The 18,363-nt window shown below is 46.3% G+C and overlaps 1 protein-coding gene across 2 annotated transcripts in view; it reads right to left on the bottom strand.

Moving 5' to 3' along the window:
• Positions 1-1,666: 1,666 nt before the first annotated feature.
• The window catches only part of COLEC12 (collectin subfamily member 12), a 163,626-nt gene continuing 146,929 nt past the window's right edge, over positions 1,667-18,363 (bottom strand). For both annotated transcript variants that reach the window (XM_045527979.1, XM_045527980.1), the window contains 5 exons: positions 14,988-15,476; positions 14,213-14,349; positions 12,913-13,022; positions 3,633-3,778; positions 1,667-2,387 (listed from right to left, as the gene is read on the bottom strand). In XM_045527979.1, coding sequence (XP_045383935.1) covers positions 2,368-2,387; positions 3,633-3,778; positions 12,913-13,022; positions 14,213-14,349; positions 14,988-15,476 — 902 coding nt within the window. In that variant the 3' untranslated portion in view covers positions 1,667-2,367. The remainder of the gene's footprint in view (positions 2,388-3,632; positions 3,779-12,912; positions 13,023-14,212; positions 14,350-14,987; positions 15,477-18,363) is intronic.

Below are 18,363 nucleotides of genomic sequence, written 5' to 3'. Positions count from 1 at the left end.
GATGGGCAGGGGTGAGTTGATAAACATTGATCACAGAAGAGGAAAAGAAAGTTGGTTTTTTTTTTTTTTTTTGCCTACTTTGCATTCATTCTTGCAAAAGCCATTTAGAGAGAAAAACGTTTTCCAATTTCCCATAATGCACAGCAAGTCAGGTGCCTGAAGCCCTCATCATACTTTACTAAAACTCTCCTGTCCAAAAGACCATCGGCTGTGACTAGGTGAATAGAAACCTGGCGTATAATAGCTAAGCATACAGAGACGTACAGGAGGCATCTCACAATGCGTGATATTCATCCGATTCTGTTCAGTGTGTGATTAAGAAGGACCCTGGTTCCTAAAGAAACTTAGAACATTTCCAAAGCTTGGGTATGAATCCTATCTCACTACTCAGTGGTGTTGTGACCCAGGAAATCATGTCACCTCCCAGAGTCCCAGACCCTGTGAAGTGGGGAGTATAGTAAGACCCACTGAAGAGGACTGTTGGGAGGATTACATGAGATAAGCAGATCGAAGCATTCAGTCTCAGTGTCTGATAAATAATAAATTATTATTAGGGCTAGGAGAGGAGCAACCTCAGCTGTGAAAGCTAGCACTAGTCTATTCTGGTGATGGCATCAGATATTTACTTTCAAGACAAATCTTAATTGACACTTGAAAAACAGGAAGAGCATGAAAAAGAGGACTGAAGGCATCTACAAAGGTTCTTGGGGCTGAAGAGGCATTGGAGTCCGGTGCCTGCCTTGTGTCACAGGCCTCAGCAGGGCAGGCCCAGATGACCATGGGTCCTGCCTGCCTGGCCACGCCGCGGACAGGCCAGCAGGGCACAAAGGAGCTGAGGAGATGGCCACGCCTGGGCTGCAGAAACGGCATGGACGGGATCATGGGCAAAGCAACACAGTCCACGGGGCTGCAGGAGTGAACGTCCAACTCTGTCTTTATTCTTTTGCCATTTTATTTGGGACAGGTAGCAGCATTGCCTGGGAAGACCCTTGGGAGGGAGGAGAGGGAATCTGTCAATAGACATCTTACCTTTGAGCATCAGTTATATTACTGTTTAATGCCTAATTTCAGCCCTTTTCATATTTGACTTTTCAATGGCAAGTCAAGGAGTAGAAGGAAGATGGGCTCAGTGGAAAGGTTCTTTGAAAGAGTTTAACAAAGCATCCAAAAGTTTATTCTTGCATTTTATCATGAATGTGCCTTGAAGTTATGTTTTTGAAACCTGACTTAACAAACTTTCCAGGTGGCATATAGCCGGTTCCCATCTTTCTAGCATCTCTGCCTTTGGCTGATGGGACGCCGTACTTCCCTGACAGTTGACATCAGTTCTGGTGTGGGTCCGATACCAAGCATAGTACGGTCGTATCTCAGCCATGCAAGGGGGCCTTCGAGATAGCCAGATTCAGGGGCTCTGCCCTTCCCAACAGACGCCTCTCCACGCCACCCCTGACTCCACCAAAATGAAGTCAAAGCACATTCTGAGTTGACCACTCCCCTGGGCTGGCCCAGCACACATCAACAGTGCTGGCTGGAGGTGGGCTCAGGGCACAGCCCACTTCACTGAGCCACGTATGTGCTCAGGCTTGATCGACACTGGCAAAGTCTGGATATTTCTAGATATTTCACGTGATTCACTCCTTTGAGGAAATGATACATTAAAAATATGTATATACACATGTATATTTAATTATTTTTTCAAAACCATGACTGAAAAAATTCTTTGCCACTGATAGAATTAAATTTGACAAAAAAACCCTATGAATTTTTATTAGTACCATTATTGTTTTCTTTGGCTCCATGTATTATACTGGTAAAATGAAAAAAAAAAAAAAAAAAAGGAAAAAAGGAAAATAATTGTAAAAGGCAAATATTTTGTACAAAAATACAAAGTTTTAAAAGCTCTTTAAGTATATTTCATATTATTACTAAAAGTTGGTGTATATATCTGTATGTCTGCATATTTTTCCTACATTTGGGATTTTAGAAATGTAAGGTACTGTTTACACAGTATATGCTTAAGTTCTTCCTATAGCTCAACAACCAATGATGGTCTTTTTCTGATTGGAGCATTCCATACTTTGGAAGATATAATTTGTATAACTGCATGGTTACTGGCTGAGAAAAATCCATGTGATTCAGTCTGTGTGCACACCAAAAGTCAGCATACCACACTGGGGGAACCTTTGAGTTCCCAAGTCCTTGGGTAATGGCAGATGGTAAGAAACACTGGTTGTCAATTTTTTTCAGTAATTGGTTTTCAGCGCTTTTTTTCCCCAATCTGGTGAGAAGGCGATGCAATCAGAGAGAAGTATCCATGGCTTTTGAGAGCCGTCTGAAAATTTGTTCATGATATTATATCATAGTCCATTATAATGTAGATGATAGTACTAAAAGAGAGGAATAAGGAAGGACATTAGTTTTTCTTAAAGAAAAAAGTGAATGTACAGTTCAAAAAAAGGACACATGTATTTTTATAGGGAAGATTCTAAAATATATCATTCAACAATGCTTATTTTTCAAAGCATTTTTCAAAGCAATGTCTAAAAGTTCTTATTCAGATTAAGCAAAAGCTAAATTTCATTTTGAAGGAGCCTAATCTGGGGAAGTCTAGTCCCTACTCAAATTCAGGATGGCCAAAAAGGGCAAAAAAATGACCAGTCAGGTTACTCGGCACCATCTATTAAAATCTCTTGTTTAGGTATCTGTGTTTCTCCCTCAACTGACCCAGCTGTGAGTTCCTTACATGTCTTGAGATTCCTATCTCCAGCACTTGGACCGATGCCCAACACGTCAAAGGTACTCAATAATTGTTTCTGGAATGGATTTAGGGATAATTTGTGCCCCAGTTACTTGAGGTTTTTGTTTACTACCAACTTTTTTTTAAAAATGGCTTTACTGTAATATAATTCACAAATCATACAATTCACCCATTTAAACTATATAATTCTTTAGTATATTCACAGAGTTGTGCAATTTAGAACAATCTAATTTCAAAACATTTTCATCACCTTAAAAAGAAACCCCATACCCATTAGAATTCATTCCCTATTTTCTACCTCCCCCGCCACAAATGTTTAAATCTAGTTCTGATGAAGGAAACTAAGATGCCCCATTCCATAGAGGGTCATGTATTAAATGCAGGTTTAGATAAGTATGTTTTGAAGGCAGGAAAATCTCCAAAGGCTGCTTTGGCTTATGAGCTTATAAGGAGCAGAGACTGTATCCCTCCAGTGTATGTAGCTCAGCATGTGGCTTTTGGTAGATGCTCAATAAATACGTGTGGAATCAAATGCCTGGCTGCCTGAATTGGCTGTGTATGGAAGTCTATGAGAAAGATAGCACTGGTGCCATATTTTAAAGAACAATTGGCTGCCAATTTTATAAGCTACTGACTTGGGCTGGAGTACTTCCTATATGTTAGGCACATTTATTAATTAAGTCCTCACCACAACCCCATGAAGAAGATACTATTATTATTCCCCTGAGGTTAATAACTTGCCCAGCTACTAGGCGGCAGAACCAGGACTAGAATGCAATTGCAGAGCCTGCACCCAGAGCCCTAAACTCACCACCTCTCACAAAGCTGGGACAGAAGCTCTGCAGCGCCCTCGTAAATCCCATCTACCGCTTACCGGTCTCCCTGTCTTTTTCGCAAATGAAGTTATTCACGTCTTCACATTGGAAATCGTTCCACTGCCCGGCATAAATCAACCCAGCGCAGTCTTCTCCTGGCCCATGGCCGTGACCCCAGTTATCTGGCTGTCCAGCTTTCCAATTTCTTTTAACAAAACAGAAATTGAGTATTACTGGCACAGTAATGCAGAGGTTTTCTTTACTCAAGAGCGGCAGAGAAATGTAAAAAACAAAACTGAAGCATGTTATTTGGCCTGGAATGAAAAGCAGTGTGCGCCCTTATTCAGAATAAACAGCAGCTGTTTTGCAGAGCGATGCATGATGAAGCATCTCCCCGCAGGCTTGTGATCTCTGCCACGAGGAAACCAACACATCGGGCTGCTTCATCACAATGCAGAGGGAGAAAATCCTCCTTTGACATCGTTAGATGAATGACTATCTAATGTCTACTGGAATGTTGACTTCTGGGCACGTGTGTGAGTTTATATGCCTTGTAAGGACATGAAATACACACCCGCCCCCCCCCTCCACACAGACATATACACACACTTGTGAGGACCCAGAGGGATCTTTGTACATTTTAATTTCTTGCCTCTAACAAGTAAGTCTGAGTCAGGAAGAGAAAGTAAGAGACCCTTTATACATTTTTAAGAACCTACAATTACAAACAACTGGTTATGACTGTCTGGCTAAGTTGTAGATGGTTGATTGCTCTAGAAAGAAACCGTAATTTAATCTTACTGAAAATGACTCATACATTTCACTGCCTTTTTTGGGAGAGAGATTCTTAAAAACAAGTTTTCTTTAGGATGAGTTCACTCGGGGCTTGTTAACGTGGATGCTGCTGCTCCAAATGGTACTTTGCCAGAGGTAACAGTTCTTGATTCTGTTTCCATGCAATGAATTAGATGTGCATCCAGACTCAGTTCTTGAAGGCTAAACCTTGTGGAGGAAGCAGGTTCATGCACAGAAGCTTGTGGTTACGGCCTGAGAGGATAAGCCTGCCTCGTGCAGGGTCTGGAAGAACATCTGCGGCCGGAGGTGCTTCCCATAAACGATGACTCATTACCCCATCTGCCACAGGGTATCCTCGGGTCACCCGAGGAGAGCACCCATACTGCCCTACATCTTTCGACGGTAAGACCAGCAAAACCAGAGGGCTGTGAGAAAGGACAGTTGAAGTCTATACTCAAAGGGTGAGGGAAGCAAGGTAGCATGGACTCCTCCACACCCAATGTGTATTTGGGCATTTTTAATAAAATGAATAAGAAGGCACAGGGGCTCACGCCTGTAACCCCAGCACTTTTGGAGGCCAAGTTGGGAGGATCACTTGAGGCCAGGAGTTTGAGACCAGCCTGGGCAACATAGCCAGACCCTCTCTCTACAAAAAATAAAAAAAATTAGCTAGGCATGGTGGCGAGTGTCTATAGTCCTAGCTATTCAGGAGGCTGAGGTGGGGGGATCGCCTAAGCCCAGGAGTTGGAGATTACAGGGAGCTATGATAGCACTACTGCACTCCAGCCTGGGCAACAGAGTGAGACCCTGTCTCATTAAAAAAAAAAAAAGAATATGAATGGAAAGACCTAAATTAAATAAATCTAGTGATGAAAAAATAGAGGAAACCATCAATTGATGAGAGTAAAAATGAGATAATATTTTGAAGGGAGTTAAAAAATGTTCATTCACTCACCCACATATACTTGGAGCACCCTATGATCTAGGACCTCTGCAGTCCCCAACCCCTGTGGGCTGGGGACTGATACCAGTCTGCAGAGCTCTGCCACCTTCCCACCCACTTCCATGGAAAAACTGTCTTCCATGAAATAGCAGGGGTAGGGTACACAGCAGGAGGTGGCAGTAGGCAAGTGAGTGAGGCGTCATCTGTATTTACAGCCATTCCCCATTGCTCGCATCACAACCTGAGCTCAGCCTCCCCCTCTCCTCTTGGCCCACCCGTGGAAGAACTGTCTTCCATGAAACCGGTCCCCGGTGCCAAAAAGATTGGGGACTGCTGATCTAGGTGTTAGCAGTATAGCAGTGCAGAGAACAGAGTCCTAACTCTCATGGAACACACATAACAAACAAGACAGACAAGTTCAAAATCTCAGGCTGTCACAGCGATGCCAGATAGAGAAAAAGTAGGAAGGAAAAATACTTTCACATATACTTTTCTGTCCACCTTGCAGGACTCCTCTGGAAATGTCGACAATGCCTGAGCATCGTTTGATCTTGTTGATGTATATTTTGTTCACTGCTGCCAGTAATATGAAGGGGTTTGATTCCAGTTTTGTTTATAAAATTTGATATCTATAATTCCTAAATGTATGATGGAACATTTGATATTCTTGATTTGCCAGCTAATTGAGAAATTATATAAATATGACTTCTTAGGGTTTAGAAGGCCTGCTTAATATTTTCTGCTTGCATTTCAAGTCATTTTAAGTTAAGTAAAAGAGACTTATCAGCTAGACAGAAAGATAACCCAGTGACAAGAGAGGAGATTATCACCTTTCTCCATTTGTTTTTCTAGGTCACTGGAACTTTTCACATCATTGCTCAAGGCTTTCCTTGGGACTAAAAGCAAAATGCAGGTCTGTGGCTGTGGGTGACTGGGGGGAGGTGGGGCGGCATGAGTGGGAGGTAGGTAGCCAGCCTGGGGCTGGGCTGCAGGGGCAACTCGGCCTGGAGACCGAGGACCCAGAGTCTCAAAGCGTCTCTTTGGCAAGGTAAAATCACAGGGAGTGACTTGTGGCAAAACCTCTCAGTCTGTGTGCTTATAATCAAACAGCAAAGAACATGTCAGATAAACAGAATATATATATTTTGGAGAAAAATGTCAGCTTAAATAGTGCCTTAACCTCATTCACAAGTAGATCCTGGCAAGAAGAATGGCTGAAGCCTGGGCTGAAAATCCCTGAATCCCATATTATAATATACACGTCACACTCTAAGTACACCAGGGACTTTGGGAACTCTCTAACTGATTGCTCCAGTGAGCTGGAAACACACAAGCGCATCAGCTGTGGGTGTGGAGCTCCTTCAGGATTTTGGGTTCATCCTAATGGAGGCAGAGGACATGCTCCCAATCTTGGAAACAGCTCCTCCCAACCTCGCAACTTGGTACTCTCTCAGTGACCACACGATTGACTGATGCTTCGTGGCCAAGAGACTTCTGCTCGTGAGGCCCTGGCTTAAAACAGAAAAATCTTAATAGTGAGTATGTCTTGCAGCAAACTTTTCTTCCGCTACAAGGGTCTGTATTGTAGAAGATTTCCTCCTGTGGCCTGAAACTAAGTGTGGACCAGTGTGGGTTATTACTGAATCAGAGGTTGCCAAAGGTTCTTTTCTGGTCCCCTCCATTCTATGGTCCTATATTCTGAAAACAGGAGGTGTAACACATGGAGCAGTCTGCATGGACAGAAAGGCCCCCTCATTTTATCTTTGTCAAGACGACATCACAGATGATATCAACTGTTACTTGACAGCGTCCTCCCACCAAATGACTTCCTGTGGACAGAACAGAGGAGGTGCAAGTGTGTTTGGGAGAGTCTCAGGAAGACTTTCACATCTCTAGGGATCTAAGGTGGGCAACTGCAAGGAGGATGAGCAAGAGGGCCCTTAGAAAGCTGCCCTAGAGCTCTGCTCTGAGCAGGTGGGCAGAGCCTACGTCTCATATGTATCCAATTCCCAGGCCTAGCCGGCTGCCTCCATTCACAGTGACAGTCTGCCAAACAACACACCGACACTTATTCTGTCAAGAGTAGAAAGATCGGCTGTGACATGCTCCTGGTTTCACAGATCCTCCTGATTGTTTGCCCGTTTTCTACTTCATTGCTCTCTAGTCTTTATTTCTTTCCTCCTACTTACTTAGGGATTAATTATTTGCTCTTCTTTTTCTACCCTGGTAAAGTAAAAGCTTAGATCATTGATTTCCAACCTTTAAAAAATGTTTCTAATATGTGTCTTTTTTTTTTTTTTTTTGAGACAGAGTCTCGCTCTGTTGCATGGGCTAGAGTGAGTGCCGTGGCATCAGCCTAGCTCACAGCAACCTCAAACTCCTGGGCTTAAGCAATCCTTCTGCCTCAGCCTCCCGAGTAGCTGGGACCACAGGCATGTGCCACCATGCCCGGCTAATTTTTTCTATATATATTTTTAGTTGGCCAGATAATTTTTATTTCTATTTTTAGTAGAGACGGGGTCTCGCTCAGGCTGGTCTGGAACTCCTGACCTCGAGCGATCCACCCGCCTCGGCCTCCCAGAGTGCCAGGATTACAGGCATGAGCCACCCCGCCCGGCCTTTTTTTTTTTTTTTTTTTGAGAAAGACTGTTGCTCTGTCACGCTGGCTAGAGTTCAGTGGCATTGTCATACATAGCTCACTGCAGCCCCAAACTCCTGGGTTCAAGTGATCCTCCTGCCTCAGCCTCCAGAATAGCTGGGACTACAGGCACGCGCCACCATGCCTGGCTAATTTTTCTAGTTTTAGAAGAGATAGGGTCTCGCTGTTGCTCAGGCTGGTCTTGAACTCCTGACCTCAAGTGATGGGCCTGGGCCTCGCAGAGTGCTAGGATTATAGGTGTGAGCCACCGAGCCCAGCCTAGTATATGTCTCTTAAAGCCATAAAATGTCCCTCTTTAAACACTCTTTTAGCTGAATCCTACACATTTTGATATGTTTTCATTTTCTTTGAAACATTTTCAGATTTCCTTTGTGATTTCTTTTTTCGTCCATGGATTATTTATAAGTGTGTCATTTAATTTCCAAATATTTAGGATTTTACAGATTATCTTTCTGTTACAGATTTTTAATTTAATTATTTTGGCCAGAGAACATACTCTGTATAGTTTCAGTTCTTTTAAATTTATCAAGACTTGGTTTATGGCTCAGCAAATGGTTTATCTTGGTGCACTTGAAAAGCACGTGGATTTGCAGTTGTTGGGTGAAATGTCCCACAAACATCAACCAAGTCAAGTTAGATGATAATGTCTACTGAATCCCTATTGACTTTTCTATTTGTTCTGTCAATGACTGAGCAGGGAATGTTGAAATCTCCTTTAAAGCCCTGCTCTTTGATGTATCTGCATTTAGGGGTGGTATGTCCTCTTGATGCTAACACGATCCTGGAACCCAGAGTTTTTTTACATGAGCCCAACAACAACCTCTTACTCACACTGCCACCTCCTAACTCTAGAAAAGTTCCCGCAGGTGGGCACCCCAGTGGGCACCCCAGGTTAATTCACTGAATGTTATTACAGGTCTGTGGGCAAATGGACCCCACTTTCCAGTCAACAGGCTGGTGCTGGCCAAGAATGAAGTTTCACAGGTCTGTGTGACATGCAAAGAATAAGGACAACATGTGTGTTTGTTTTGTGTGTATGTGTGTATTATTTTTTTAATGCTGAGATTTGCTGACAAGTGGTTTTTAAAAAACATGTCCTTAATTGGGAAGTAAAATCTTGACAGTGTATGTCAGCCCTCCAGTCTTTCTTTTGCACTTGCATTGGTGTGTAGACCCAAAGTATCTGAGGACCTGTCGCAGGCACCATCCTGAGCCATTGCAGATGGCATCTCATGCCATCCTTTTCCTTAGCTGGTCCCGTCCTGCTTCAGTGCAGCAATAGCTGTAAGATTCAGTGAGTCAGGATGCAGGTTTTATGGGACATAAACCTGAGTTCAGTCTGTGTGTGCCCTGAGCCTTGGCAACTATTCCACGTCACTGCTGCTCTCTGTTTGTTGTAGCGCTGTTATCTCTCCTCCAGGTCTCAGCATGACAAACGAGGTGAGGCCGAAAAGAGAGTCTGTTATCCCTTGTCTATTTGTTCTTTAGCAGTAATCATAAAACCCTTAATCAATTTGGAAAGGGCTGTGTGTGTTGGGGGAAAAGGGTAAGAGGGAAAGCTGTGGCACTTAATCCTTCTGTAGAAGAAGGAAGTACAAGGCAGGGGATGGCCTACCTACTTGCATTTTTTGGAAGAGTTTAAGAAAGTTTGGTATTCAATCTTCTTTGAATGGTCGGTAGAATTCAGCTGTGAGCCATTTGGTCTTGGGCTTTTCTTTTGGGGAAGGTTTTGATTAGTATCCAATTGCCTTATTTTTTATTGGCCTGTTCAGGTTTTCTATTTCTTCTTGATTCTGTCTTGGCAGGTTGTGTGTTTCTAGGATTTTATCCATTCTTCTAGGTTATCCAATTTGTTGGCATATAATTGTTCGTAATAGTCTCTTAGGATCACCAGCTCCAGAAATCATTGCTGGTGGCAGGGAAAGGAAGGTGGATGGGCCAATGCTTGGGGGCCACAGATGCAAAAAAGTAGAGGGGAAAAGGTGAGTGTGAAGGAGAAGAATTTGGGGTGGTTTATAATGATGAGAAACCCCTGAGACCCCGAAGCCCAGTCCCCATTCCCAGGCCACGCAGAGAACCTTTTTCTTGTCTTCTTCACAAACCGATTGTGAGACTTGAGTGAGACACTGTGTGTGACATCCCAATCAAGGTACTATAAAACATATACATTCTAGGTAGTATTAATCTGTGATTACTTACTAGCAGGACAATAATTATGACAATAATTGTAGCAGTAATACCAATACTAGCAGGTAATATTTCTCAAGCACTTCCCATGTGCCAAGCCCTCTTCCAAATGCTACATGTATAAACAATCTCATTTCATAACACTGGCGCAGGTACTTTGGTAAAATTCGTTTTATAAAGGGGGACATGGAGATTTTGCACGGGTGAATAATGCACATGAGGTCTTGCAGCTCTGAGTGTTGCTGGGTCAAGGCCCGGAACTCAGATCTCACTGACACCAGAGCATGTGCTACCCCCTCTCGACTGCACTGGCTCTTTTTCTAGTTTGTGCAATGTTTATTATTACATGTCAAATTAAATTAGCCTTCAGTTATTGAGACCTCATAATACGCCTGCCTAATTTATTCCTGCTTTTAAAATTTGATCCTGGGGATTTTTACGCGCATATGTACTCCTCTGGGTGGAAAATGAGAAGCATGTCTGTGGCTGGGGTGCACAAGCCGAGCCTCTCAGGAGGCTCCAGGGTGGCTGCGGCTGGGGACTGAGTTCCCAGGGAGGTGTCTGGTGACGTTGTCTTGCTCAGGTCCCATGTGCCAGTGCTGGCGCTCTCCTCCCAAACCGCGTCATTCTTGCTGGACTGCGTGGAACGTGGAAGAGGAGAAGAGTCTCCCCTTGGGAGAGCTGGTGTGAACAGTCCTGTTCCAGCTCAGTCCACTCCATAGGGGCCAATCCAGTTTTGTCTTGGGGGAAGGCTGAAGATTGAATTTCTCAGTGAGTCTAACCCAGACCTTTTGTGCATTTACAGCAGTGAGAGAAGTGGAGAAGATGGATTTTTGTTTAGTTCCCCTAACTCGCTTACAAAAAAAAAAAAAAAAAAAAAAAAAGATCCCAACACTCCAGACATTAAAAAAAACCAGAAAACCTCTCTCCCTCTCATCCCCACCTCCAACCCTCCATTGCTGCTATTTTAGACGCCAACTCCCCAATAGTTTTGAGTCTCCGAAGTGCATTCCTGCCGTGCTGGGCGCTTTCCTTGAACCTGTCAGGGGCGCTCCCGAGTGCCAGAGTGTGCCAGGTGTAGCCTCCTCTCCCCCAGGACAGGGGCAGAGGAGCAGACGGCACTGACGGCCCACAGCAGATGTGCACTCGCCTCTTGGGGGCAGTCTGAGCCTGAGCTCCAGCACACCTGAAATCTTCAAACGTTCCACCTCAACATTTGGCCACTGTTTTTTTTTTAAAGAGAGATGGCCTCGTTCAGGTGTTCATCAACATCCTCTAATCCTGCTTCTCACATGGAGAAGTACAGAGGAGCGTCTACCCATGTGCACACGCATGCGGAGAGATTTTAAAACTTCTGGCCAGGTGCGGTGGCTCATGCCTCTAATCCTAGCACTCTGGGAGGCCGAGGTGGGAGGATTGCTTGAGCTCAGGAGTTTGGGTCCAGCCTGAGCAAGAACAAGACCCCATTTCTACTAAAAATAGAAAAAATTAGCTGGCAGCTAAAAAAAAAAAAAATAGAAACAAAAAATTAGCTGGGTAGGATGGTGAGCTCCTGTAGTCCCAGCTACTTGGGAGGCTGAGGCAGGAGGATCATTTGAGCCAAGAGTATGAGGTTGCTGTGAGCTAGGCTGATACCATAGCACTCACTGTAGCCCAGACGACAGAGTGAGATTGTCTCAAAAAAAAAAAATTCTACCTGGCCTTTCCATTGCCTCTGACTACTCCCCTCTCCTCAACTGATACAGGTCTGTCCCTCAGACCTGTGAGACGGCCTCAGACCTGAAACACCCTCATTTTCTCCTCTGCCAGGACCGAACAGCCTCAGAGGCTGCGCCACGGACCCTGCGCCACTCTGGGAAGGCGCTATTGATGCTGGGATGCCCTCACACCTGGCAGAGCCTCTGCAGGCCCTGGCTTCTCTGCCTCCAGCAGACTAAAGTTACTCAGAGGTGGGTTTTTATAAATCCTGCTCCATTTGGTACAGTTTATTGCATAGTTTCACATCCATTTGAGGCGAGGCCAGAGTAGAGAGAAGTAAAATTCTAATGGGTACAATTTAGTGATCTTCAGACTTTGGGTAGGATAGAGGAAGGAGCTGACACCCCTGGGGTAGGATGAGGCGCTGGAGATTTCTGTGTCCCTACGAGGTCCAAGAAGGTACCGCCAAGTGCTTCTATTCTTTGACGCTGCTTTTATGGAACTCAGGTCACATCGGACTTATGGAGAATCTTCAAACCTTTAGGGGACAGTAATCCAAACAATGCAACCTTTTTGACGGTGCCCAATGTGTAGGAGAATCGTCAATTAGTAGTTGACAATCATACTCTACCCAGAAGCCCTGCCAGGGTCAGGGGCGCCCACAGTGTCATCCTGGAGGGAGCTTGCCAGTCCTCAGAAACTTGTCTGGGGTAATCGCTGAATGCGCACAAGGTTGTCTGGGCTCTGTTGTCCTTTGCTGTAGCATTTAAAGAAAGCGCCTTGGCCAGAAGTACCGTGCCTTGTGGTTTTATCAGACTTGTGATTTTTTTCTTACAAATGAAAAGAAATTCATTCCACGAAAAGAAGAAAGACAAACCCTACCGGATAGCGTACCGCCTGTCAACCACAATTTCCCCAGCGGGAATACACAGCTGGGTACGAGGAGCAGCCTCTGGGACACAAGGTCATTAAGGAAGAAATCGTAGGGAGTTGGACAAGAGGTGAGAACAGAACTGTGAGCGTCTGACTACCAATCTGGAAGTTTCTGAGTACTCACTTGTAGTCAGGAGTCGTCCCATCCAGCCACTTCCATTCGTTTTCTTTCTCGGAGTCCGTGAGGCCGATCCAGTGGCTGTCTCTGCCTACCATCTGCTTCTTTATCCATTGCTGAAAAACAAATTGGTGACGGTACGTTACTGTTTCTCAGAACAGATGTCTGCGGGACTATTTTTGTTTTTTTAACATTTGGAAAAAAAGAGGAACATTTCAAAGAGGACGTCAGTCAGAACTTGTATGCTGCTTTTGCTGTCTGCTTCTGTATTGCACTCGTTTTGTTTTGCACTGTTTGGGGGGCTTTGACGTTTTTCCCTCTTACAAGTTTCCAAGGGATGTTAAAGTGATGCTCTTCCTCCAAATCACTCAGACAGCTCAACGACTTCCCCTCACCCATTTCCTCCTACCACGCGTCCCTCCCACGTGCTAATGGCAGCAACAGCCACAGTGCTGTCGAGCTCCTCAGGGGTTGCACGCAGCGTGTCTTTAAGCCTTTGCAGCAACCCACGTGACAAAGATGAGACGTGGCTGATCTGGGTCTGGGCCAGGGGCTGTGCATTCTGAAGCCCACTCTCCTCCGTGTGCTCATTCCAGTCAGTTACTAAGGGAAACATCTGGTTTCAAGGTTGTGTCTGCTGCAGATACTTAGGGAAAAGGAAGGAGGTCGCCAGAACAGTGTGGCACCGAAGAAAGAGCATTGGCACTGTTGCTGGAGCGGCCTCGGTTTCAGTCTCAGCTCTACATTTACTGCACAGACCATGCTGGGCCTTAGTTTTCTTATCTGTGAAATGGGTTATAATAATACCTATGCTCTAGGGTTGCTGTGAGGTTTAAGGGAGAAAAATGCCTTGTACAGTGCCTGGCATATAGGAGTGGTCACTGTCATTATCATGTGTGGGCTGTGGCCTGTGGGATTTCTCTGCTCTTCCTGACCACACGTCTGGTCCTTTGGACCCCACACCAGCCCTACAGTGCTCACACCTCTGCCTCTGTGTCCTCTGTGTCTCCTGGTGGCAGCCCTGGAGCTTCTCCCCTGCGTTACAACTCTCCTGACAGCCACCGGGAGAAGCCACACATCTCTGAGCTTGACGAGCAGTACCTTCCAGGGGGAAGCATGAGGATATAATTCCAATGCCATGAATGCTTCTGGCCACTGGATAAAGCCCAAATCTCATAATGTCACCTTCCATGTTTATGTGACTAGGAATTCTTGATATCTTTGAATCCCCAAGAAGTATGCAATTTCCAGATGTAAAGTATCCTTAAATTACAGTTTTCACCAACCAAGTGTGTGGCAAACATACCTGTTCTTCTCTCGTGTTTATGAAAACGAGATGTGAAGACTTGTCTTCACAGGAAAGTTTTGCATCCTCGAAAATTTCTTTCTCAACCGAAAAATAGTAGCATTTGTCTGTGAAGTTCTTCCAGTGAGGCGGGCAGCCTAGGAATGCAAAAGTTTCAGACACTGATTAAAAAAAAAAAAACCAGAAAGCACTTGCCTTTCTTCAGCTACATGTAAGAGGCCAAAGCTACGGCCCTGCCGGGAGCAGCCCGAGTGTCCCTGTGCGGAGAGTCATGGACGTGCCCAGAGCACGGACTGGCCCAGGTGACTGCAGGCTTGGTTGCTAATCGAACATTCGAATTTTGCCTAAGGCTTAATTATCAGAAGACTAGAAGACACCATAAGATTTTGTGAAAAAGAAACTACATCTGGGCACCAACAGCAGAAAGCTCCATCTGCACACTGATGAGGTCACCTGAGGGCAGGGTCTGTCCCCAGAGAAAGAATATAAAATGAGGAAAAGACGGGTTGGGGACAGCCTGCTGCAGCCTTCCATGAAGGAAACGTTTTGGGATGCGTTTGTCTCCTGAGGGCCTGACTCCTCTAAACAGAAGAGTGCTAGAGAACTCACGGTGTTCAGAAACGTGCCCCTGCGGAGGCGGGTACGGGAGCTGGCCGTGTGCCACCCCCGGGGCCTTCACTGTCAAATGAATGGTGGGGGTGAGGCCGCTGGGGGCTGGCCCAGCCATGGGCACATACACTGCCTCGTCCCCGGAGGGAGGGAGGGTAGGACTTACCATTGGCCTCCGGCGCTGAGGTCGGCTCGTTCTGCAGGGCCAGGGGCACCACTGCCCCCGATGGGCCCGGGGGGCCGGGGGGTCCCTTGGGGCCCGGCATGCCTGGCACCCCAGGCAAGCCTGGCAGCCCCCGCGGTCCGGGCACCCCAGGCTCCCCCACTGTGCCCTGCAGTCCCTGGAAGCCGGGAGGGCCCTGTGGGCCGGGCAGTCCGTCCTTGCCTGGTGGGCCTGGGGGGCCTGGGTCCCCACTGGGGCCCTGCGGGCCGGGCTTCCCGGGGGACCCACGGGAGCCTTTGGGGCCCTGCGAGCCTTTGGAGCCTTTGCCGCCGCGCTCTCCAGGGGGGCCGACGGGTCCAATCGGGCCTCTCTCCCCGGCGGGGCCGGGAGGGCCAGGCTCCCCCTTCTCTCCTTTCTGTCCCTTGTTGCCAGTCGGGCCAGGGGGTCCCTGGGATCCTCTGTCACCTTTTGGACCCCTGGGGCCAGGAGGACCTAAAAATAAAAAAAGTAAATGGTATAAACATGAAATCAATTGTGACTGACAGTGTGTAAATAATTTAGCTTCTTTTTTTTTTTTTTTTGAGACAGCGTCTTGCTCTGTTGCCCTGGCTGGAGTGCAGTGGCATCGTCACAGCTTGCTGCAACCTCAAACTCCTGGGATAATTTATCTTCTTATAAAATCTCCAAATAAAAAAAGTCTAGCATACAAAACATATACATGAAGGAATGGTTATTTGTTTATTCTACTATTGTTGGCCGTTGCTATGGGCTGAATGATGCCCTTCCCCAAATTCATGTGCTGAAGTCCTAACCCCCAGAAAAAACCTCAGAATGTGACTGTATATGAAGACAGGGTCTTTATAGAGGTCAAGTTAAAACAAGGCCATTCGGGTGGGCCCTACTCCAGGATGACTGGTGTCCTCAAAGAAGAGGGGATTAGGGCACAGACACACACGGGGAGGACCTTGGAGGACACAGGGAGAAGACGGCCAAGCGCGAGCCAGAGAGACGCCTCAGAAGAACCACCCCACTAGCACCTCGCTCTCAGCCCTCCAGCCTCCAGGACTGCGGGGAGGTAAATTCCTGCCATTTGGGCCCCAGTCAGTGGTGCTTTGTTACAGCAGCCTGAGCAAACCGATACAACCGTGTGGCTTTTATTTTAAACAAAAAGGTTTCTTCAATCAGTTCACCCTTCCCGCTCCAAGCATTGAGAATGTATCTTAACCGTGTACAACTCCTAGCACCCACTGATGTCCTTCAGGTTGACGGTGGTGACAGCGGGCAGCTCACTAGTCACGGTGACTCACACTATTAATGTGGGTTCTCTGAGTCGACAGGGCCTATTTTGTCACCAGCAGAAATGTTGTGCAGGCTGGGGTCGGGCTTTCCTCTTGTTTATTTCCTGTTTTCATTAATTTGACCAATATTTATTAATGACCTCTTACATGGCAAGCACTGTGCTAAGGTGTTGTGGGATAAGGAGCTGGATGAGGCCAAAAAATGCCATCAGGTGTTGAGAGGCACTGACCCATTAATTCTCTCACCGCAACCAAGCCCCGCCTCTTCCTCTCTGTCACATCCCATCTTGCATTCCCGTCCCCTCCACCAGAGCTGTGGGGACACTGGTGTCCTTAGGGCTGAGTTTCACTCATGCATGGACCAGCTCAGAGGGCTGGCAGGTCTCTGCTGGGAGGCTGGGTGGGGCTTCACTGCCCGTCGTGGATGGGCCGGGACTCTCGGGGCTGTTAGTCTAATAATACAAATGTGGAAAGTGGCCTAGAGAAAAACATTAGCTGGCCCATCTAAATGACAGGGGTGGGAAGGAAGGCAAATACCTTCTCATCCTCATCATCCCATAAAAAGGCCCACTTAACACAGAATTGTTTTGTTTTCTTTAAATTCTCAAGGGCAACAGAGATCTTCACACATACATTCCAGAACCAGGATTTGTATAGCAAATGACAGTTTTCAAGGTACTTTCATCACACACATTATGTCATCTGACCTTGCCTATGACATATTATTCGCATGGCACAGACACATGTAGGCCAGAGACACCAAGCAGTTTGTTCAAGGCTACTTAGGTACTAGGAACAGATGTACCAAGGAGAATAAGACCTGGACAATTTCAACTGAGTAGCAGAGCTGGGCCATGAATCAGGTCTTCTGACGTTGAAATGAACATGTCTTAGAGTTTCTGAGATCTCACAATTCTATATGAATAAGAGGCCCACCCTGCCCACCATCCTGTGAAGACACCCTTCTCAGCTCTGCAGGGGGATTGCCCTCCACCCCCGCCCCACCCCAGGCCTTGACAGACATCGCCACACCCTCATTCTATCAACGGCCCCAAGTCCAACCCACCTCTCTCTGTCCTTGGCAGAAACCCGGCTCTGCACTTAGCTTCCTTACTCAAGGCCACCCATGATGTTGCACACAGATTCATCAGCAAAACCCTCCTCCAAGTTGTAAGAAAAGTTTATCCTAACAGCCGGGACTAGCTTAAACACATTCTTTCTAGGTTTATCTGCTCCATAAATGGGAGACTTTAGAAGACTTGGGGAAGACGCACGCTCTACCTGAACCCATCCCAGTGACCCCTGCCCACAGCTCCTGTTGGTTTCTGCCTGTGTCCAGCTCTCCTGGGCTCTGAGTCCTTATTTCCGTCCTCTAGTTGAATGGTCAGTTTTCCCCGAGATGTTCTGCCAGCACCTCCAACCCAGTATCTCTAGAACTGAACTTCTCATTCCTTTGCTGTCCATTTTCCTTCCATCATCACTCCTCCCACCATGTCGGCACAACCCTCTTTTCCCACCCATTACCCCTGTCAGGACCCCGGTGTCGCCTCTCTCCCTCCCACCTCTCAATCTGTCTTTTTTGGTGGATTTTTAGGGTAACTTTTTAAACTGACCTTCCGACCCATGATTCCTCTCCATTCATTCCACCTGCCTTTGTTTTCCTTAAGCCCAGCTCTCATCTCCACTTGCTCAAGAATATTCAGCCCCTACCTGATCAGTTGCTATCAAGGCTCTTCACCACCTGGTCTAATGCATGTTTTATTCCATCCTCCTCTGCACTTTCACATGTCTCTTCTCTTAGAATTTCCTCTGTCCATATCCTGCTGTAAGACCTGTCATCCTCTGAGGTCACTCCACATTTTCCCTCCTTCTCTAATCTTTTCGTCCTTGTTTGTTCTACAGGACCCTTCCCCATCCAGCACCTCAAGGGTCTGGCCCACAGTCATCACTCAGCAAGCACTTACCAAATACATGTGCATCCCTGTTAGAAAGTCCAGCACTCTCATACTAAAAACTTGGGCTCTAGAAGAGAGATCAGAAGAGACAGATTTTGGGGAAGGGGTGGCCTGCCCAGTGACTGT

Source organism: Lemur catta, chromosome 16, assembly GCF_020740605.2.
Source record: "Lemur catta isolate mLemCat1 chromosome 16, mLemCat1.pri, whole genome shotgun sequence".
NCBI lineage: Eukaryota > Metazoa > Chordata > Mammalia > Primates > Lemuridae > Lemur > Lemur catta.
Note: the sequence above shows the minus strand (reverse complement) of the source record. Positions and strands in the feature narration are given on the sequence as shown.